At 38.4% G+C, this 22371-nt stretch overlaps 2 protein-coding genes across 6 annotated transcripts; one reads left to right on the top strand and one right to left on the bottom strand.

Moving 5' to 3' along the window:
* Positions 1-5364: 5364 nt before the first annotated feature.
* Positions 5365-7271, top strand: LOC121251635 (trihelix transcription factor ASIL2-like). 3 transcript variants are annotated; one of them, XM_041150925.1, is made up of 3 exons: positions 5367-6676; positions 6778-6872; positions 7054-7271. In XM_041150925.1, exons 1-3 carry the CDS (start codon positions 5626-5628, stop codon positions 7054-7056), a joined length of 1149 nt encoding a protein of 382 aa, XP_041006859.1. In that variant the 5' UTR covers positions 5367-5625; the 3' UTR covers positions 7057-7271. The 3 variants fall into 3 exon arrangements, with proteins under 3 accessions (XP_041006858.1, XP_041006859.1, XP_041006860.1); XM_041150924.1 differs by lacking the exon at positions 7054-7271 and having other exon boundaries at positions 5365-6676; positions 6778-7004; XM_041150926.1 differs by lacking the exon at positions 6778-6872 and having other exon boundaries at positions 5368-6676.
* Positions 7272-11959: 4688 nt separating this feature from the next.
* LOC121251633 (aldehyde dehydrogenase family 2 member C4-like) lies at positions 11960-21463 on the bottom strand. 3 transcript variants are annotated; one of them, XM_041150919.1, is made up of 9 exons: positions 21283-21463; positions 14657-14799; positions 14178-14561; positions 13989-14078; positions 13685-13858; positions 13165-13302; positions 12606-12743; positions 12425-12486; positions 11960-12316 (listed from the first exon to the last, which is right to left on the bottom strand). In XM_041150919.1, the coding sequence occupies exons 1-9, from the start codon at positions 21383-21385 to the stop codon at positions 12043-12045; spliced, it is 1506 nt and encodes a 501-aa protein (XP_041006853.1). In that variant the 5' UTR covers positions 21386-21463; the 3' UTR covers positions 11960-12042. The 3 variants fall into 3 exon arrangements, with proteins under 3 accessions (XP_041006853.1, XP_041006854.1, XP_041006855.1); XM_041150920.1 differs by lacking the exon at positions 21283-21463 and adding an exon at positions 14911-15242; XM_041150921.1 differs by lacking the exon at positions 21283-21463 and adding an exon at positions 14989-15242.
* Positions 21464-22371: the final 908 nt, after the last annotated feature.

The following is a 22371-nucleotide window of genomic DNA, read 5'->3' as shown; positions in this document are numbered from 1 at the left end:
GCATAAATCTAATGTCTTCCTCGATTTTAGGGGCTTGATTTATGGACAGTTTTGAATGTTGTCCAATTGGTGTGCTAACAAGTTTTAAATTAGACATACCAAATCTGTTGAGGATTTTGGTGATATAGTTTTTTTGAGATAGATAGAGAAGTCTTCTTTTCCTATTTCTAACTATTTCCATACCTAATATCATCTTAGCTGGCCCAAGTTCCCTCATCTCAAATTCTGTTTTCGGTATATACTTGATTTCCTCAATTAGATCGGCATCCCTACATGCTATAAGCATGTCATCTATATACAAGAGTAGATAGATAATGTGGTCCTCGAAATGCCTAAAATATACACAGCTATCATAATGACTCATTTTAATCCTATTGTCCAACATATAAGAGTCAAATCTTTTGTACCATTGCTTTGGGGACTGTTTAAGTACATACAATGATATTTTAAGTAAACATACATGATTTATATTGGACTCATTTACATAACCCTCAGGGGGTTGCATGTAAATAGTTTCACCTAGTTCACCGTGCAAGAAAGCTATTTTTATATTTAATTGCTCCAAGTGTAAATCTTTATAAGCATTATAGGATAGAATTAACCTTATTGAATTGTGTTTAACAATAGGTGAAAAATTTCATTAAAATCTATCCATTCCCTTTGAGTGAATCCCTTTGCTACCATCCTAGCATTATACCTAGGACCTTCAACTCCTGGTATGCCTTCTTTTCTTTTGTAGATCCATTTAGACCCTACCAGCTTAGCCTTTTCAGGCTTAACAACCATTTCTCAAGTATGATTCTTTTTCCAAGAATCCATTTCCTCATCCATGGCCTGTACCCATTTATGAGACTCAATACTTTCCATGACTTCCTTGCAGGATCTAAGATCCATTTCTACAACTTCATCTACTATGGTCAAAGCAAAACCAGTCAGCTCAGCTTGACCATACCTCTTGGGGGGGGGTGTTTATAACCCTCCTTTTTCTATCCCTGACCAAGTTGTATGAACTAACTCCACCTTAGTCCTCATCACATAAAGTGGAAGTTTGAGTCTCAACATTTTGGCCTTCTAATACAAATTATTGTCAAGTTGCTCCACCTCAAGATGTATCTTCTCAGGATTAGTATTCTAAGTGGGTTCAAGTCTTTTAGTTTTAATCCGAGCCATTTCATGTTCATTAAAGACTACATCTCTACTAATAATACATTTTTGTATCCCTGGTTCATCAATCTATAACTTGTATCCTTTTACTCCCTCAGGATACCCTACAAAGATACATTTCATAGCCATTGGTTCCAGTTTGTCAGTTCGGGTGTGAGAATAGGTAACACACCCAAATACCCTCAAGTAGTAATAGTTAAAAGGTTTTTCAGTCCACATTTCTTATGGAGTCTTAAACCTTATGGCTGAAAAAGGACTCATATTAATTAAATGGATTGCAGTTGTGGCAGCTTTAGTCCAAAAAGACTTAGGAAGTCCTGAGTTTGACAGTAAGCATCTAACCCTCTCCAATATGGTCTTATTCATCCTCTCGAGTAGGCCATTATGTTGAGGAGTTTTCCTTACTGTTTTATGCCTAGCCCTTCTGACAGAACTGATTGATTTCACTTAAGAGATACTCAAGCCCATTATCAGTTCTTAATTTCTTAACCTTTCTTCCTACTTGAGTTTCTACCAATTTCTTCTATTCATTGAATTTCTCAAAAGTGTCACTCTTATTTTTAAGAATGTACAACCACACTTTTCTGGAATAGTCATCAAATATAGAGAGGAAATAGCTTCACCCTCCATGTGAGTTGACCCTAGCTATACCCCAAAGGTCCGAGTGCACATAGTCTAGGATTTGTTTTGTAGTGTGAGTGGCTGTTTTAAAACTTACCCTTTTTGCTTTCCCAAGGATGCAATCATTACAAAAAGGTAAAATTCTCAACTTTTTCTCACCTAGCAACCCCTATTTATGGAGTTCTAAAAGTCCCTTGTGACTCACGTGACCTAACCTTTTGTGCCATAAAACAACCCTATCCTTACCCTTCCTTAGGATAGAAGAAACCTTACCTATAACAGTTTTCTCAATGAGGGTATACATGCCATTTTTAATGACTCATTTCATCACGATAAGTGAACCCTTAGTAACACTCAAAGATCCAAATTCAGATTTAAAAGTGTACCAGGATTGGTCTAACACACCTAGTGAGATTAGGTTCCTTTTTAATTCAGGTATGTATCTTACCTTAGTTAAGAGTCTTTGAATACTATCATGGAGCCTTAGGAGTGGTTGAGATTCAGGGATGAATAGAGATTAGTTGAGATAATTTGTGAATAGTAGAATAAAAGTTTGATTGTTTATTATATTTTGTGTGAAAATTTAGGAAAGTTGTTTTGAAATTTGAAAAAGTTGAATTATTTATTATATTTTGTGTGGAAATTTAAGAAAGTTGTAATGATCAGATAAGATGAGTTGATGTGGATTTTGAATTCAAACGATCCCTTAGTCTCACCAACAATATACCCTAGATTTTACAAGACTTATTGTTGCCAAGCATCACAAACCCCCCATCTAAACTAGTGAAAGTTTCAAATCATATTTTATTAGGACACATGTGGAAAGAACATCCTGAATCAATGATCCATTCTTTTCCTGAATCAACATCAGACACATTTAGAATCTCAGCACTCTCATACCCATCACTCACAACTGAGGCATCTCCATCCTCCTTAGACCCATTTCCTGTATTAAATCTCTTATTAAGGCAATCCATTTTGAAATGCCCCTCTTTGTGACACAGGAAGCATTTTAATTGCTTTCCTTTAGACTTAGACCTACCATCACATTATTTTTACTGTTCTTTCCCTTTTGACCTCCTTTTTCAGCTCTCCCCCTCACAATCAAGCCCTCTCTAGTTTCAAATTTTATTTCAGACATGGCTTGTAATTCCCTGGAGTGTAATACTGCCCGAACCTCATCTAAGGTTAGTGTTTCCCTCCCATACATCACAGTCTCTTTCAAACTAGCATAAGAATTATCTAGAGAACTCAACAATAAAATTGCTTGATCTTCATCATCAATTTTAATATCAATATTAGTCAAATCTAAAATAATTTTATTAAAAGCATCGGGATGGTCAGAAATCGATATACCTGCGAACATCTTGAATGTGTAGAGTTTTGTTTTCTTGTACAGTCGGTTGGCCAGAGATTTTGTCATGTAGAGGCTCTCTAATTTCAGCCAGATTCCAACAGTGGTGTCTTCGTTGGCTACCTCCCTTAGAACTTTGTTTCTGAGAGAAAGAATGACTGCGCTGTGAGCCTTTCTTAATATTTCTTTCTTATCATTCTTTTCAATAGATTCCATTTTCTTTTCTTCAAGAAGAGCTTCTTGGAGATCTTGTTGAGTGAGAAGGGCTTTCATCTTGATCCTCCACAACCTAAAATCATTTTTTCATCAAACTTTTCGATATCGAACCTCGCACTCCCCATTGAACCAAGGCTCTTGGTACCACTTGTTATATTTTTATACCTCTCACAAACAAGTACTCAAAGAACTAAATTAACGTAACTGGTTGTAATATGTAATTAATATTGAACAACAGACAACCAAAACACTAAGAAAATATAGGATTAACGTGATCGGTTTAGTTTTCTATTTTAAACATGTTAGAAATCTGAAATCACAGTATATACTCATGCAAGATCAAAATAAAAGCAAGAATAATAAAAAAAATGCGAAATCAACAAAAGAAATTACGTAGTTTGACCATAATAGTCTACATCCACAATAGTAACAGTCTAGGAGTCTTTATTATTGAAGAATGCATCAAAACTTGAGTTTACAATCACTTACATCTGTTGATCACTACACAAAATATGGATTGGCTTCCTCGTATTATCCTCTAACAAAACCACACCATAAAACATACTTGATTTTCTCCTCAAGTTCCAATTTGATATTGTTAAGACTAGGGTTTGAAAATCCCATCTGTTTCTCTCCTAGAATCGCGGCTTCAATATGGTAAAGTGACTTGCGCTCTGTGATTCACGAAGGCACACTTACCTTATATACAAATACATATTTACAATTTTGCCATTAATCAAATATTATAAAAGTGTCATTACTGAAATACAAATATAATGGAAACGACAATGTTGGGCTCCATAAACGGCATCTTCATATACACCCATTCACTTTTAAAAAACTTGACACATCTTTAACACAACTAAAAGGACACCTTTGATTTATTGTGCTTATCCTATAGTAGCGAAGGCACGAGGTATGGTTGAAATCATTTGTCTTAGTAAGGCTCTGGAGTTATACCATTTTATATTAGAAGAAAGTGCTAACAAGTGGTGACAATATTAGATACTTGGACACCTTTGGAAGCCTGGTTGAAGATGCCAATAAGCTTTTGAAACATGGTGTGGTACAAATAAGACATGTTAAGTTCTCGGTTAAGTTCTTGTTTAGATGTTGAGTTAGATGAGATGATATAAGATAAGAAATCTATGAAATAATAATGAAATAATTTGTGAATAGTAGTTGAATAGTTTGAGTTAACGTATTTTATGTGGTTTTGAAAAAGGAGAGAGAAAAAAATGAAAATAAAAACTCTAAAGTTAAAATATTATTAGAATATAATTTTTATTTTAAGATTTGAAAAAGTTGAATTATTATTTGTATTTTGTTTGGAAGTTTAGAAAAATTATAATGATTAGATAAAAAAGTTGAAAAGTCAAAAATTTAAAATTGAAAATTTTTTGTATTTGAGTAATGTTTAGATATTGAAATGAAATAAGATAGGATGAGATGAGTTAAAACATCTCAACATCCAGATGAGGCCTAGGAGGGAGGCCAATATTGTAGCTCAACATTTGACCAAAGCTGCAATCACAAGCCAAAGGCCAGTAGTCTGGTTGGTATAACCCTCAGTCTCCAAAATGGAAATCTGAAGTTCGAAACTTCTTTCCTAAAAAAAAAAACGCCGCAATTACAAAAGTTATAGAAATCATTGACTTTGTTGAACAATGTATTTTTTCTTTTATATTTGCTGAATGCCGACATTTATCTACTTAATGAATTATGTTGTTTTATTTAAAAATTAAAAAGTAGAAGCAGAAGAATAATAATTTTATATGCTAAATTTTTTTTTTTATAACAATTTTAGATGTGCTTTTTCTTAAAAGAAAAAGAAAAAAAAAAAAAGAAAAGAATTTAGTTGGGCTTAAGCTTGATTCCTAATCCGCCCTTAACCCATATAATCCAGGCCCTTTCGCCTCTACGGTCAAGTTTCAACCCAAACCCAAGACCTAGTGGCAAATACAACCCCCACTCGCAGCTTCGACGCGTGGACACGACAACCAACGGCCACTATACATCACGCAAGCCGGCGCATTTTAGCTGCGCCGATATTTTCCACCAACCCCATCCCGTCCTCCCCCTCTCCCAATCTCAAACCCACAGACCCTTGTCCTTCTCTCAAATTTTCGCAGCTAACGGAACATTTAGGGTTCGGCCTCCGCGAGAAAAAACTTCGTCCTAGAATCGAAACCCGAACCTTTCAAACGATCAGGTGTTCGTTTCGCTCTCCGTTTTCAATTTTTCTGTCTGTTTTTTTTGGTGCCAAAAAAATGGGTGACATGGAAGACGATGCGAGGTACTCGAGCAAATCCTATGCTCTAAACCCCTATAATCCTTCTCATCGCCCAAGAAACTTGATCCCCAGTTCCAATTACACTCACCCAATAAGAAATAACTACGAAGTCGAGGACGACGACGAATTCGACGTTGAGAATGACAGGCAGGAAGACGAGGAAGAGGAAGAAGACGAAAACCCAAATGGGTACTATCGCAATCTCGAAGAAGATGGAGATTTTAATAGGCACCCGAAGAAGAGGAAGTTAAGGAATTCCATTTCGGGCTACGAGTCCGTGGCCAGAAGTGCGAAAGATTCGTACTCGGCGTGGATTCCAGAGGCAGAGTGGAATAAGCACTCGGTGTTCGTTTTGTTGGAGGTGTGGGGAGACAGGTTTCTTCAACTGGGGAGGAAGAGCTTGAGGTCCGAGGATTGGAACGACGTCGCCGAGAAGGTCTCCGAGGTTTCGAAGACCGAGAGAACCGAGGTGCAATGCAGGGCTATGATGGACAAGCTGAAGAGGAAGTACAAGAAAGAGAAGGCCAAAGTTGACGAAATGGGATCGAATTCTAGCAAATGGGTCTACTTTAAGAAGATGGATATGTTAATGGCTTCGTCGCCCAGGCAAGACTTCGGGCTGGCTTGTGGGGTCGATTCGGGTGAGTATGTGTTTATGAATACTTGGGTTTATTTGGACAGGTCGAATGGATTTGATGAGATGAGGGATAGTCCTGGGGAGTCGGAGAATGAGGAGGAAGATGGGATTGAGTCGGATGAGATCCCACGAAGGACAAGAGCGAGAGGCCTTGGAGAAGGGTCATCGTCGTACAGGGTGGTGGCGGATTCGATACAGAAGTTTGGGGATATATATGAGAAAATTGAGAGTGGTAAGAGGCAGCATATGATGGAGTTGGAGAAGATGAGGTTGGAGTTCCAGAGGGAATTGGAGTTGCAGAAGAAGCAGATTCTAGAGAGGGCCCAGACGGAGATTGCGAAAATGCAGGAAGAGGATGATGAGGATTCTGATTCTTCTGAAGAGAATCTCAGTGAGTGATGTCGGTGGTTATTTCCTCAAACTTAGTTTGTATGTTGAATTGTTCTAATTAATGAGTCTTTATTGTATTTCAATATGTTATCTTGCTACTAGAGATGCTGGAATTGGAAAAATCATTGTATTTGGTTCCTTTTCTACACCAACTATTGATGATCACCATGTTGGTACGGGAATGTTTTGGTTTATTGGTAAGTTTGTTCCAATCTCTTGTTTGGGAAACGTTTGATTTGCTTCGTTGAGAGTAATTGTGAAGTGTTATAGGTAGAACATGAAGTTTGTAAGAAGTTCAGAATCCAGGTGCAAATATTAATAATGCAAGACGCCGAACCCTCATTATTTCACACTAATATGGTGTCTGGTTTAATGCAGTAAATTAAGTACTACTTGGATATTCTGCTTTGATGAAAGGTTATGGGTGTCAGTTTATTGGAGGACTGCAAATTAGGACAGGCACAACATCGTTTTGAGGTGGCTCGTTTGGGGAGTGACATAAGATGAAAATGTTGTAAATAGTAAGATAGTTTGTGAATAGTAGTGAGATAGTTTGAGCTGAGTATTTTTTGGGTTTTGGGAAATGAGAGAGAAAAAGTTGAATAAAAAATATGATAAAGTTAAAATATTGTTAGAATATAGTTTTATAATATTATTTTTGTTTGAAAATTTGAATAAGTTGAACTGTTTTTTATTTTTTGTTTGAAAGTTGGGAAAGTTGTAATGATTAGCTTGAAAAAGTTGTAATAATAAGTTTTAAAACGACTCGTTATCTTTTTTTTCTTACTTATCAAAAAAAAAAAAAAGTTTTAATGATTAGTTTGAAAATGTTTGTATTTGAATTATGTCTGGGAAGGAGATAGGATGAGATGAAATGAGAATTTTGGGATGAGATATATTTCCAAACAAGCCGTTTAAACTTATAGAGACAACCTATACCCTAGTTCCAGTATTTTTTAGTAACTTGTCATTGACAGTCTTAATATCTGAACACTGCGCTCTTTTCTATTTCATTGAATATCTGTCCTGTTCCTGACTAGCATCTCTTTGAGGTGATCGTTTGGAGAAGTTTTCATATTTTGCTAACAAGAATAAGACCCTTGCTTTAGTGAGTATGTAACGATGTTAATTCTGTTTCTCCATAAGTTGTTTCTCTATAAGATTTGACTGGAGCCAGTAGAAACATGCTTATGTACTGATCTGTGGAGGTCAATACCTGTTGTTAATGTCGGTGCTTTGTGGTGTTTTAAGTTGATTAATACCTGGGAGTGAGGCCTGACGATTTTCAACTAGTTGCACTTAGCTCATCATATTCTGCTTTTGGGCACCTGTAAGACATTTCTTGTGACACGACAAGATCAATATTTGCCATACAGGATGATTAATATGTGCGCATCAGCTCTGCATTTGATCTGAACCTATGCATATTGTCCATCCATTATTTGTCAGATTTAAATAGTCTGCTGCTTCTCTTCTATTGATTGTGTTTTTATTAGAATACAAACCAGATATGAATCTGATAGACAGATTTCTTACTGCCAAAGATGGAAGCGTTATTATGTATATAGACTAGATTTTGGTAAATACTCTGCTAGGTCGAATCAGTTTGCATAGAGATATGATGGCATTCAGGAATAGGAGGTATCTGGTAAATACTTTTTGAAATTTCTGAGTTGGATGGTATCTGATCTGCTTCAAGGGTTTTTGGGAAAGGAGGATGTGTTAACATCATGAGGCCTTTGTACCCAGAAAAAGGTAGTGAACGGACCGACATTTTTTGGAAGTTTCAGCTTTTATGCAAAGTCTTAACATGATATTTTGAGGTTTTTGTATGGAGTATATCCCACTCTTTTAATTTAATGCACAACAACTCGTGTTAATTCTTTTTTGTTCCTAGTGATCTTAATTTGTCACAACTTTTGCCCCATCTGAGCCTGTCTGTGGTTGGAATTAGTTCTTGGCGAAAGGATTCCATGTAAATGCTTTCCCACTTGACAGCTTCTTCCCAAAAGTAGTTTGTGAATGTTATTCTCATAATCGATCTTGTATTTCATTTCATTTTTAACGGGATGTATTCAATGATTTTCTCACGAGACAAGTCTGACTCAACTTAAAATTGAAGTCCAGGGTTTTGGGTGGGCGATATTGTCTGGAAAAGGAATGCAGCACATAGGAGACATTCACTAGAGATGATTTTGTTTCTCGAACAAACAACCCTCGTTGGGAGGTGCATTTTCTGGCTTATAGATCAAATGTTTGCCATTTCCTTAACAAACATAGAATCAACCACCGTACAAACAAAGAACGCTTGCTGGCTATGAGATGTTGAAATGTTAATGTTTACACGCAAAATAAAATACAGCATTCATTATAGTGTCAAAAACAAGCACCGATGCATACATGGAAACCAACACGGGTCCTTCCCAAAAGCCGATTCCGTTGCACATCCTAAAGTCAAACAAACGCTCAACTAGTCTAAGACCCATATTGCTCCACAAAGCCATAACTAGCGCTGTTTGTCGCTTCCCTTTTATTAGACTATTGGCTTTCGACAATGACTCGAACCCATAACACTCACTCTCCATTACTGATAAAATTCTTGCTAGGTTCCCCACAACCATAACATTTGCAAATGCTACACAAAAGGGTACTCCTAGACACCCCAGGACACCCCAGAGTCCTAACATTTCCGAACGTATGCCACATGCAAATAGTATCTTTGGTACTATTGACAAGCATGCCGCCATAACTCCAAAGAGGCCGAATACAATGACAAACTCGCAAAAACTTGTGTGGAGAAGCTTGATCCAAGCCAACCCACTTCTCAAAAATAGCCTTCTTCCATCAAGGTTTATTCCCTTGTAACTGTCCGACACTGCTTGAACAGTGGCAGCTTTTCCAAGAATAGAGAAGGTGAGGGATGAAGGAGTACAGATGATGATGTGAACAATGCTTTTGGAGAGTAGTATGGGCAGAGGATTTCCAAGTAAATTACATGTAAACTCAATTGTAGAGGTTGGTATTTGGGGAAAATGGTGAATGAGGAAGTGGGAGATGAACAGAGAGATGGGGAGAGGAGAGAAAAGAAAGACGGAGATTGAATGGAAATGGGTTGGATGAAGAAGTACAAGTCTGACTGATTCCTTGAAAATATGTGCTGTGTACATCGGATTGTTTGACTGTAGGGCTTGGGCTGTTCTTGGCATGCTGTCCAGAAGAGCATAGAATGGAAATAATTTAGAGGGTATTAAGAATATGTAGCTAAGGATATCTTTTATACACGAGGAGGTGTCATGGTTAACATAATGACAATAGCTTTGGTTGCTTGCACCTTAATATTTCATGATTGAAGAGGGTTTGTTTGAGGGTTTTAATAGTTCAGTCAAGAGGTCCATGAAGGTGGTGTTCTTTGGCAATTTGGGTTATATTTTAAAGCAAGCAATCATGGGGTGGTGGGCATTTGTTTAATATGCCTGATATTTTTAGAAGAGACATAATATGGAATGTACAGAACTAGAGAATTACGTTGCCTTGCCCACGTTAGCATCGTTGATTCCATAACAGACTGTGCCAGAACTTTGATGAAAATTATGAAACTTTGGTTTGCCACTGAAAAATTATCGATAGATAAATGTTCCTTTTTTTTTGCAATAGTAGAAGAGTAGTATGAGTAGATTTTATTTATTTATTATTATTGTTAATTGTTTTAAACTAGGTTGAACTTAGTTAATAAGGTGCAGTGAATAGATTGCCTTCTACTTGCTTCACCAACCAACTTGGTATCCGACTTGGCTGAGATCTAAAGTTGCTTGGGTTAAAGCTGCTTTGGGAATCCTGGCCTTGGGGTGGAGGGAGGGATCCTGGATTTTTCTCCTCTAGCTACGGATATGGTACCAACAATAAGGTGTGTGATCAATTTGGGAAGGGCTACATCTATGTTGCAAGTTTCATTCTGGTGCTGTTGAAGTAGAGTCTGATTTCTTGGTGGCTGTAAACTGGTTGTCTAGGAAGGGTGAGATTAGGGCCAGTTTTTAGTTTGCTGTCAAAGATTGATTACATGTAGAGTTGAGTCACATATATAATGCTAAGTTTTCTTGCTAAACAAGAAAAGGTGAAGGCAAAGGTTTCATGATTAATTACCTGGCATCACAGAGAGGGAGGGGGGGAATGATGTCAACTTGGAGTTTAAGGTTTGTCTACTATGAGTAAGAATTATTATGTACACGTGCATATGAGCAGTTCAAGCAACGAATAAAACCAATTTAATACTTAATGTGCACGTGGGATAAGATTGATGACATTTTTTTTTATCTCTCAGACAGTCTGATGGAAAAAAATGGAAAAGTAAAAAGAAAAAAAAACATGAAACACAAAAACCAAAATTGTTGTAGGAGGAAAAGAGAAAGAACAATAGCCTGTCTTCTCTGTAGTTGCCCATAAACTTGACCTAACAATCCTGTCATTTTTCATTTTTCCCTAAAACATTTCTTTAGGAAACAGTTCCTCCTTGAGTGAAGGAGCTATCCATTGTATCTAAATATAGGTAATCTCCAAGAAATTATCACCTTCCCTCTGTACTAATATCTCCTTTTCCTTCACCTTTCAAGAGCTCCATTGCAATCTAGAGTCCCTTCCATACTTCTCCTTTCCCTCCCTGACTTCTCCCTTCTAACTATTCTGACGTTTTTTCATGTAAATCACCGGCCACGGCAAAAGGGACACAGGGTTAAAACAGTTAATACAGTTGGTTGAAGTGAAATCCAATTCCTCAGCTAGTGTGAAGCTCTTTTGAAGGGCTAGAATCGCATGGTTTCATATTACTTCTAGCCGAGCTAAGCTGGTCTCTCTAAGTGCTTCCCCTGATTTAAGAAATAAATTCATGGCAAAGTTTGCAGAGCCAAGACCCTCCTGAATTATCCTCTGAAGAGGAGTCGCTTGTATTGCTAAAAACACAAACTGTTCCCAGTTCCTAAGCACTGAGTCGGCCATTAGATGCAGTATCTTCAAATTCTTCTCCATTGGACTGTTCTTGAGTGCAACAAAACAAAACGCATTCTTTATGGTAGGCATAATTTATCCGTGAAACTTGAGTTATGTGACAAGAAGACGATCAAAGTCTCAACTCCCTGATCATAAGTTTCTGGACTTGAAAATGAGCTCCTTTGGGAGCTTGTTTTATCAGTTAGTGGCAAGGTACATATGAAACTGGACAACTGATGGCATATAATCATGAAAATTGAACCAAAATCCCAGAAACCTTTGGATATTAGCAGAAGCAAATGGCTCTGCCAAATACAGTTTGACTATGTTTATTCTGAAGTATTATCATTATTGTTATGATGATGCTATGTAGCAAACATCATAAATTCAAAGCCAGGGAGTATTAAAAAGGGGAGTTACAACCGACTTAACTTTAAGAAAAATGTCAAGGGCTTCTAATCCAAGAGAACTTCCGAACCCACTCATCTTATACCCTCCGAAAGGACAGTCATTGTCGACAGCAGCATAGCAATTGATCCAAATACTGCCTGCACGGATTGATCTTGATACAGTGTTAGCCACATTGATGTCCTTGGTCACGATTCCCGCTGCTAGTCCGTATCTAGTACTGTTTGCCCTCTTAATCGCGTCTTCAACTGTTCTGTATTCATGACAAAACATCTATCTCAACCATCGACCATTTTTCCTTTTTTCTTGGAAAAGTAAATGACTTGTATTAGATAAACACGCAAGTATTAATTGTACTAACTTGAACTTTGCCAGCCCCAAAACAGGCCCAAATATTTCATCCTTTGCAATAAGCATTTCTTCCTGATCATCAACTCCCCAAGAATAACAAATTAGACGATGAGGATAAAACAACATAGGAAAACTGAGACAAATTACGATACCGACGTGCGTGCATGTTGTGAAGTGAACAATATATATACCTTGATTTCACTGAAAATCGTAGGTTCAATGTAATATCCCTTCCCATCTAAGGGCTTACCCCCTGTTAATAGGGTGGCTCCTTCTCTCTTGCCATGCTCAATGTATGAAAGAATCTTGTCAAACTGCTTCTTGCCGATCTACACATAAAACAATTAAGGGTTTGGTATAAACTAGGTTCAAAAAAATTTCTCAGATCGAACAATTAATATGATTATGGGAAAAATACATGAATTAATGATAGATTAATTCTATTTAAATTCTGTGAATTTATAAGAAAGATTTATGCAAGAGATATGAGAAATGATATTTGCAGTCTTAGAATGTGCAAGTCTCCCGTGCACCCTATTTGAAAAAAGTGCAAGTCTGGGACTCACATCGAAAAAAATATTTTTTAATAATAGATCTCACTTTTTCTAAAAGGGAGTGCGCGAGACTTGTATACTCTTAGACTGTATCCATAATTACTCAATAAATATATTATTCTGGTCTATTCCAGTTTTATTAGGATACAGTCTTCATTACTGTCAATGAAAGCCTTAAATCATACATGATACATACCTGGGGTCCTTGCTGAACTTTAGGATCAAAAGGATCCCCAACCACCCAAGCTTTTGCCTTTTCCACTAATTTATTCACAAGCCTGTCATATATCCCTTCTTGAACATAAACACGAGAACTTGCCACACACACTTCTCCCTGCAAATAAAAAAATAAAAATAAACGAAGTAATGGTTAGGTGCATATGACCAAAAAAGGAGATCAGATATTCAAATGCCAGTAGGTAGAACGTGGATGATGTGTGTGGACTCATTGATGGAGTTGGTAGACAACCCTAATGATATACTACAATTAAATATCTAGTGGAGAACAGAGGAACATGATTCTGATATATAGTAATGGAAAAAGGAACAATATTACAGTGAAGCTTAGTGGATTACACGTAAGTATAATATTATAACATGGTATTAATTAGTAGACTGCGTTAAAGTCACGGTATAGTTCAGAAGAATCTAGCAAATAAAGCTACAGAAGAAATGATATGTTTATTAAGATAACAGAACAAAGAAAACATCTTCACCTTGTTGAATAGGGTGCCGAAGATAGCAAGCTGAGCTGCCATATCTACATCCGCATCATCAAAGATTATAAGGGGTGACTTGCCTCCTAATTCAAGTGAAACCACTTTCAAGTTGCTTGTTGCTGCGGCTTGCATTACTGTGCGTCCCACTTCTGTGGAGCCGGTGAAACTGACCTGAAAAACAAGAATATGCATATAGAAGATTCTAAGAGGATATGCAAAGCAATGAAGTGTGTCAAGTGAGCCACCATGAGAGCCATGACTAAATCAATAAAAACAGATATTCAACTGAATTAGGAATTACAGCATCAACGTCCATATGAGATGTAATGGCTGCCCCAGCCGTAGGTCCATATCCATTTATAACATTGAGCACTCCATCAGGGATGCCAGCCTTGAACAAGAAAGAAAATAAGGGTAAAATAAAAGTATCACAAGAGACACCCATACAAACTAGGTTGACTATGAGGCAGAAAGGGTCATACAAACTTACCAGCTTAACAAGATGAGCACAATAGAGAGCAGAAAGAGGGGTTTGTTCAGCAGGTTTGACAACCATGGTACACCCTGCAGCTAAAGCAGGGCTAACTTTCCACATGAACATGCCGGTAGGGAAGTTCCAGGGTATGATGAGTCCCGCGACACCAATAGGCTCGCGCAAGGTATATGCATGAAATTCACGAGACATTTTTAGTACTTCTCCATGAATTTTATCAGCTGCACCTGCATAATATCGTAGGGTCTTTGCTGCCGTAGGAATGTCTACGGCCTTGCCCATACTGAACAATTTCCCGGCATCTATCGTATCCAGGACAGCTAATTCTTCTACATTTTCCTCAATTAAGTCCGCAAATTTCATCATTATCCTTGCTCTTGCCTTGCATCATTAAGTACCCGGTTACTATTTTCGTCACCCGTGTGGCAAATTATGGTAATCAGAGGCAACAAATTGGTTTTAGAGAGTACACATACAGAGCCTGGCAAGCGAGGCCATGGGCCATGGTCGAAAGCCTGTCGCGCAGCCTTCACTGCCAAATCAACATCTTCCTTATCTCCTTCTGCAACCTTTGCTATCATCTCTCCTGTTCTCGGATCTATTGTCTCGAATGTTTTCCCTATTATGATTTGATTTTGTGATAAAAGAAATATATATTAACAAAAGAGAAATGCTTCTGCATATGAGCAATTACCATAATTAATGTTGAAAAAGAACTTTCGTGCATTACCTCAACCAGCCGAGAAAATGGAAGGCTTTTGAATCCATTACTAGAATGAAATAAAATCACACAAAGCAAGCATATTACCTATTCGTTTCCCAACTATACAGGTAGAAAGACAGAGAGGGAGAGAGTTTAGTTCAGTCTTCTCAGAAATAAGTTTAGTAAGGGGTTTGCCAAGAGAAGGAAGGGGATGCTGATGTACTATAGTCACTCGAATCTATTCAAAATCATCATAGATTTCCTTTAGCATCACTAATAAACGCTAAGTGCAGGTTCCCTTCTTTCTTTTTCTTTCAATAGAATATCTGTGGAAGTTTGTCCAATGGAGCATCGATCGGTACTGTATGAAGAGTTTGCTAGATGTATACGAACATCTCTCAATAAGCCGAAAAATCTTAACGGCCAATTAGCAATTGGCTGTGTTATGAGGTGGCTTGAATTCTGATTGAACAGTGCAAGTGTCGTAGGTTCGCTCGAGCGGAGGTTCACTCAGCTCGAGCGAAGTCAGACAGAGAGCTTCGCTCAACATTCGCTCGACATTCAGCTCGAGCGAATTCAGACAGAGAGCTTCGCTCGACATTCGCTCGACATTCAGCTCGAGCGAATTCAGACAGAGAGCTTCGCTCAAGTATCGCTCGACATTCAGCTCGAGCAATATCCAAGTCGAGAGCTTCGCTCGACACTCGCTCGACACCCAGCTCGAGCGAGTTCAGGCAGAGAGCTTCGCTTGACTCTCGCACAACTGTTGGCTTGAGCGAAGTGCAGAATATCTACATTCGCTCGACACTCGCTCGACGTTCGCTCGAGCCAATGTTCACAAAAGTGAATTCTCACTTTTCCTATAAATATCAAACGGCGCCTCTCTCATTATTTACTTCTTCAGAATTCATTTGAGTTAGTTTTTAGTGTTTTCTTGAGAGAGAAGTCTAGAGTGAGTTTGAGAGATAACTTCCTTGTGAAGTTTTGTTGTATTGATTTGTACTTCATCTTTGTTGATAGTGAAATCTTCGATACCGACCCCACCAGTGGACGTAGGCTCGTTTTGAGTCTAACCACTTAATTCTTGGTGTTCTTTCTGTGTGATTGTCATCAATTTCTTTCGTTTAGTTCCGCTACTATACTTCGTTTTAGTCCTAGCTATACTTATTCCCAACAAACTGGTATCAGAGCTTGGCTCAGGATCTGGAGGGATGGCTATGGCTAAGTTCGAAGTGGAGAAATTTGACGGTCAGAACAGTTTCAGTCTATGGCGCATCAAGATGAAGGCTTTACTGCGACAACAGGGCTTGTCAAAAGTATTAGAAGTCTCGGTATCTGAAGATTCTCCGGCTCCTTCGAAAGAAGAAGAAGAAAAGGTACACAGTACTATTCTTTTGTCACTATCTGATGGAGTTTTAAGAAAGGTTGCTGATGAGGTGATTGCAACTGGTCTCTGGTCAGCACTTGAGAATCTGTACATGAAGAGATCTCTCACTAACCGGTTGTATTTGAAACAACGGTTATACACTCTCAAAATGAAGGAAGGTACTCTTATTTCTGAGCACCTAGATGAATTTAATAAAATCATTATGGATCTGAGGAACATAGATATTAAGCTTGAAGAAGAAGATCAAGCGTTAATTATTTTATGTTCATTACCCACATCTTTTGAGAACTTTGTAAATTCCATGTTGTATGGTAGAAATACAATTTCCTTGGTAGATGTAAAGTCTGCTTTGAATTCTAAGGAGTTGAAGAATAAATTGAATGTGAAGAACACTAATGAACAAGCTAGTGGCTTGTTTGTTAAAGGGTCCTCAAGCAGGGGTAGATCGAATGACAGGGGTTCAGAGAAGAATAAGGGGAAATCCAGGGGCAGTTCACAAACAACGTTTAGTAAGAAAAACGTCAAATGTCATTACTGCCATAAGTTTGGTCACTACAAGAACGAGTGTCCAAAATTGAAAAACAGGGAGGACGGCACTAGTTCATCTAATGCCGTTAGTGTTGCTGATGATAGGTCTAACGACCTAGATCTTGTTCTAGCAATAAGCGACTCCAATAGTCGCTTTAGTGACAAGTGGGTCTTGGACTCAGCTTGCACTTTCCATATGTGTCCCAAGAGGGACTGGTTCACTAACTATGAATCAGTCAACGGAGGTTCTGTTTTGTTAGGGAATGATATGGGTTGCAAAATTGCTGGAATTGGTTCAGTCAGAATCAAGATGTTTGATGGAATTGTCCGGACATTGTCTAATGTTCGACATATTCCAGAGTTGAAAAAGAATCTTATTTCTTTGGGTACTCTTGATTCTCTGGACTACAAGTACACTGGTGAAGGTGGAGCTATCAGAGTCAGTAAGGGCTCTATGGTTGTGATGAAAGGAGATAAGACAAATGGTCTTTATTTCCTTCAGGGCTCTACAATGACAGGTGCAGCTGCAGTGTCAGTCTCAGATGATCCAGATTCAGATGTCACTCGTTTGTGGCATATGCGTTTGGGTCATATGAGTGAAAAGGGAATGTCAATTCTGAGTAAGCAGGGTTTGTTATGTAATCAGAAAATAGGGAAACTGGATTTCTGTGAGCACTGTGTGTTTGGCAAACAGTGCAGGGTTCAGTTCTCTACAGGGGTTCACAGAACCAAAAGTTCTGTGGACTACATTCATTCTGATCTTTGGGGCCCATCTTCCGTCCCGTCAAAAGGTAGAGCTCAATACTTGCTTACGTTCATTGATGATTTCTCTCGGAAGGTTTGGGTCTACTTTTTGAAGCAGAAGAGTGATGTATTTGTCAACTTCAAACAGTGGAAAGCTTTGATTGAAAATCAGACGGGCAAGAAAATCAAGCGACTTCGCACTGACAATGGTATGGAGTTCTGCGGAGGTGAGTTTGATGAATTCTGCAGAAATGAGGGTATTGCCAGACATCGTACAGTTAGACATACTGCACAGCAAAATGGAATAGCTGAACGGATGAACAGGACCCTTTTGGAGAGAGCTCGCAGCATGCTTTCTAATGCAAGCTTGGCTAAGGATTTCTGGGCCGAAGCAATCAATACGGCCTGTTACTTGATCAATTGCTCTCCAGCCACATCGATTGGTTTGAAGACTCCGAATGAGGTATGGTCTGATACTCCTACTGATTATTCAAATTTGAAAATTTTTGGTTGTCCTGCATATTTCCATGTTAATGATGGAAAACTTGAGCCAAGGGCAAAGAAGGGCATATTTATTGGGTATGCCAGTAGGGTGAAGGGATTCAGATTGTGGTGTACTGATCCTAAATCACCCAAGTTTGTAATTAGTAGGGATGTCACTTTTGATGAAAAGTCCATGCTTAATCCGAGGAAGGAGAATTCTGAGTCTACAGGACAAGAACATGATGTTAGAAAGCAGGTGGAGTTTCAGGTGGAAGCATCACAAGGGCTGCCCAACGGCGCCCAAGATCATGCTATTGAAGATGAGCATGATTCCGATTCAAGTAGCGGCGCACAAGGTGAGCAAGACTACAGTATAGCGACTGGTAGACAGAGGAGGCAGATTAGACCACCTCAGAGGTATGCTCATGCAGATATGGTTATGTATGCTCTTACTACGGCAGAGAATATTGTTGGTCAGGAACCTTCCAGTTATTCAGAAGCTGTCAAGAGCGTAGAATCTGCACAGTGGTGCGCAGCTATGATTGAAGAGATCGAGTCTCTTCACAAAAACCAAACATGGGATTTGGTTCTGTTGCCAAAGAAGGTAAAGACTGTTGGCTGCAAATGGGTTTTCAAAAGAAAAGAGGGAATCTAGGGTGATATAGATGCAAGGTACAAGGCACGCTTAGTTGCTAAGGGCTTCAGTCAGAGAGAAGGCATCGACTTCACTGAAGTCTTCTCTCCAGTGGTGAAACACAGTTCGATCAAATTACTACTAGCTTTAGTAGCATTGTATGACTTAGAGCTACAACAACTTGATGTTAAAATAGCGTTCTTACATGGTGAACTTGAAGAAACCATTTACATGCATCAGCCAGAGGGATTCATTGTTGAAAACAAGGAAGATCATGTGTGCAGATTGAAGAAGTCTTTATATGGTTTGAAGCAGTCGCCAAGGCAATGGTATAAGCGGTTTGATTCCTTTATGATTGATCATGGTTATTTGAGAAGTAACTATGATAGTTGTGTTTATCATAAGGAATTATCTGATAAGTCTTTCATTTATTTGCTATTATATGTTGATGATATGCTTATTGCTGCTAGAAGCATATTTGACATAGGTTTGTTAAAGACCCAACTCAGAAATGAGTTTGAAATGAAAGACTTAGGTGCTGCAAAGAAGATTTTGGGAATGGAAATCTTCAGAGATAGGAAAGCTGGAAAGTTGTACTTGTCCCAGGGAAAGTACATTGAGAAAGTGCTTCAGAGATTTGGGATGTTTGATTCCAAACCAGTAAGTACACCACTTGCTACGCACTTTAAGCTTTCAGCTTGCCTATCTCCTCAGACAACTAAAGAGGAACAGTTCATGGCTAGTGTTCCTTATTCAAGTGCAGTTGGCAGCATCATGTATGCAATGGTTTGCACCCGCCCAGACATTTCACAGGCAGTGAGCGTAGTTAGCAGGTATATGGCTAACCCAGGTAAGACTCATTGGTAGGCTGTGAAATGGATACTCAGGTATCTGAGGGGAATCCTGAACTTTGGGTTAATATTTGATAGAGACGTCGATCTCAGTTCCAAAGTTACTGGTTTTGTTGATTCAGATTATGCTGGAGACTTAGATAAAAGAAGATCATTGACAGGTTATGTTTTCACTCTGTGTGGGTCAGCTATCAGTTGGAAAGCAACACTGCAATCCACTGTTGCTTTATCAACTACCGAGGCAGAGTACATGGCAGCAGCAGAGGCTGTTAAGGAGGCCATTTGGTTGAAAGGCTTGGTCAATGATTTGGGTTTACAACAAGATGGGATCTCAGTATTCTGTGACAGTCAGAGTGCAATACATTTGACCAAAAATCAAATGCATCATGAAAGAACGAAGCACATTGATGTCAGGTACCATTTTCTCAGAGAGATTGTTATAGAGGGTGCTATACAAATTCTGAAGATTGCTACTACAGAAAATCCAGCAGATATGATGACTAAGCCAGTTGCAGTATACAAGTTCAAACTTTGTTTGGACTTGATTGGCATTCGCATTTTGTTATTCCCGTAAGGGATTTGGTGGTGGGGATTGGTTTTGTGGTCGGAGGTTTTTTGTGTTTTGGCAGAGTTCAAGCCAAGGTGGAGATTTGTTATGAGGTGGCTTGAATTCTGATTGAACAGTGCAAGTGTCGTAGGTTCGCTCGAGCGGAGGTTCACTCAGCTCGAGCGAAGTCAGACAGAGAGCTTCGCTCAACATTCGCTCGACATTCAGCTCGAGCGAATTCAGACAAAGAGCTTCGCTCGACATTCACTCGACATTCAGCTCGAGCGAATTCAGACAGAGAGCTTCGCTCAAGTATCGCTCGACATTCAGCTCGAGTAATATCCAAGTCAGAGAGCTTCGCTCGACACTCGCTCGACACCCAGCTCGAGCGAGTTCAGGCAGAGAGCTTCGCTCGACTCTCGCACAACTGTTGGCTTGAGCGAAGTGCAGAATATCTACGTTCGCTCGACACTCGCTCGACGTTCGCTCGAGCCAATGTTCACAAAAGTGAATTCTCACTTTTCTTATAAATATCAAACGGCGCCTCTCTCATTATTTACTTCTTCAGAATTCATTTGAGTTAGTTTTTAGTGTTTTCTTGAGAGAGAAGTCTAGAGTGAGTTTGAGAGATAACTTCCTTGTGAAGTTTTGTTGTATTGATTTGTACTCCATCTCTGTTGATAGTGAAATCTTCGATACCGACCCCACCAGTGGACGTAGGCTCGTTTTGAGTCGAACCACTTAATTCTTGGTGTTCTTTCTGTGTGATTGTCATCAATTTCTTTCGTTTAGTTCCGCTACTATACTTCGTTTTAGTCCTAGCTACACTTATTCCCAACAGGCTGAACTTGATCCTCCCCAGTATTTTTCCGTTCTACCTCCCACACATGCCTTGCACCCTCTAAAAGATGTTTCTATATCGGAAGTCATTATCATATTCTTGTAAAAGAGATCGTCGTTTTCGTTTCCCTCCTCTTCTTCTTCTCATATTTTGTCTTGGGAGTGAAAGAACTATTGCGTATTTGCATAGTTAAGAGAACGAGTTTCCAATTTTCGTATCTTCTCTTTGGTACAAATTAACAGAAATTGCTTGTCATAGAGTCAAAGCTCTTCAATCATGAAGAACAACATAGACAAGACTTATGAAAATGGTGGTGAAAAATATGATCTAAAAGAAGTAAAAATATGAATTAGTAAACCCTGTAGAGAGAGATCAGTTAAGAACCTGAAACGGCATCGACAAATTCCCCATTGATGAACAGCTTGGTGAAGTTAATCGTTGGGATTTTGACAAAAGAGACCGAGCTGTGGTTGCTATTACTCTCCATAATCTCTTTCTTTCTCTCTGGCGGCTGCTGGTTTTCGGTATTCTTAGTTATATGCAACACGTACACTTTCCCTTTATAAAGCTGTAGAGTAAAGAATTTAACAGAAAGAGATGATGAAAACGTACTTTGATATTATTTTTCATTGGTTGCTGATGTACATTTATAGGCTGTATAATAACTAACTGATAACTATGTACAGAGTTTGTATTTACATAAACTAGAGAGCTGATCCTTATCAGATTTGTTTTGGTTGTTTATCCTTGGAGTCCTTACCAGATTGTCCGTGAAGATTATCTTGATCTTGAGCAGCAGCAGGTTGAGGGTTCAACGGCACTTGATGGTTGGTTATCTGAGCTGAGTTCCTCAATATAGAGTAACCAGCTTTTCACGTGGAGTTGGATGAAAGTTGTGAAAGATTCCAACGGTCTAGGAATTAGGGAAGGGACAATCTTAATTATGCTACACAGAAACCTCACATCCCTACATACCATTTAAAAACATATAATTTTCTTACATATTATTTAAAAACATAAAAAGTAAAATTATATATTTTTAAATGATGTGTAGAATGTGAGGCTTATGTTTAGAATTTTTTAATTGCCATAGATGGTCAATCTATAATACTGTTTATCACACTACTCTTTTTTTAAAAAAATAAAAAATTTTAAAATTTTTTATTTTTTTTATTTTATTCTTTTTAAACTTATTAATTCTTCTACTCGTTATCTATATCACATAATATTTGGTAAGAAAAAAATAAATAAAAAAAATATGTAGTATGTAATGTATGGAACGTAAAGACGATGTCGAATAAAATTTTTCATCCTAAAGATAGAAAATCAACTGGTGGATGGCTTTCCATGGTCTTACTGATTATGCTCTTGAAAATCGCAACCTCGTGTAGTTGCATATCGCCCCCGTCAAAAAGAGAAAGTAGCCCCAATAGGTACGTAACCTCAGCCTCAGGTTGTCCTGCAGCAGTTTAA

The sequence above is a fragment of the Juglans microcarpa x Juglans regia genome, chromosome 2S (genome assembly GCF_004785595.1).
Source record: "Juglans microcarpa x Juglans regia isolate MS1-56 chromosome 2S, Jm3101_v1.0, whole genome shotgun sequence".
NCBI lineage: Eukaryota > Viridiplantae > Streptophyta > Magnoliopsida > Fagales > Juglandaceae > Juglans > Juglans microcarpa x Juglans regia.
Note: the sequence above shows the minus strand (reverse complement) of the source record. Positions and strands in the feature narration are given on the sequence as shown.

Bases quoted from the DNA above. Each gene is read 5' to 3' on its own strand.
- LOC121251633 (XM_041150919.1), bottom strand. From the start codon at position 21,385: ATGGAGAGTAATAGCAACCACAGCTCGGTCTCTTTTGTCAAAATCCCA. The intron at 13,859-13,988 runs GTAATTCCTAAT...CTTGTTTTTCAG, and splicing joins CTCATATGGACGTTGATGCT to GTCAGTTTCACCGGCTCCAC. The intron at 13,303-13,684 runs GTGAAGATGTTT...TTTTATTTGCAG, and splicing joins TCGGCACCCTATTCAACAAG to GGAGAAGTGTGTGTGGCAAG.
- LOC121251635 (XM_041150924.1), top strand. From the start codon at position 5,626: ATGGGTGACATGGAAGACGATGCGAGGTACTCGAGCAAATCCTATGCT. The intron at 6,677-6,777 runs GTGAGTGATGTC...TCTTGCTACTAG, and splicing joins TTCTTCTGAAGAGAATCTCA to AGATGCTGGAATTGGAAAAA.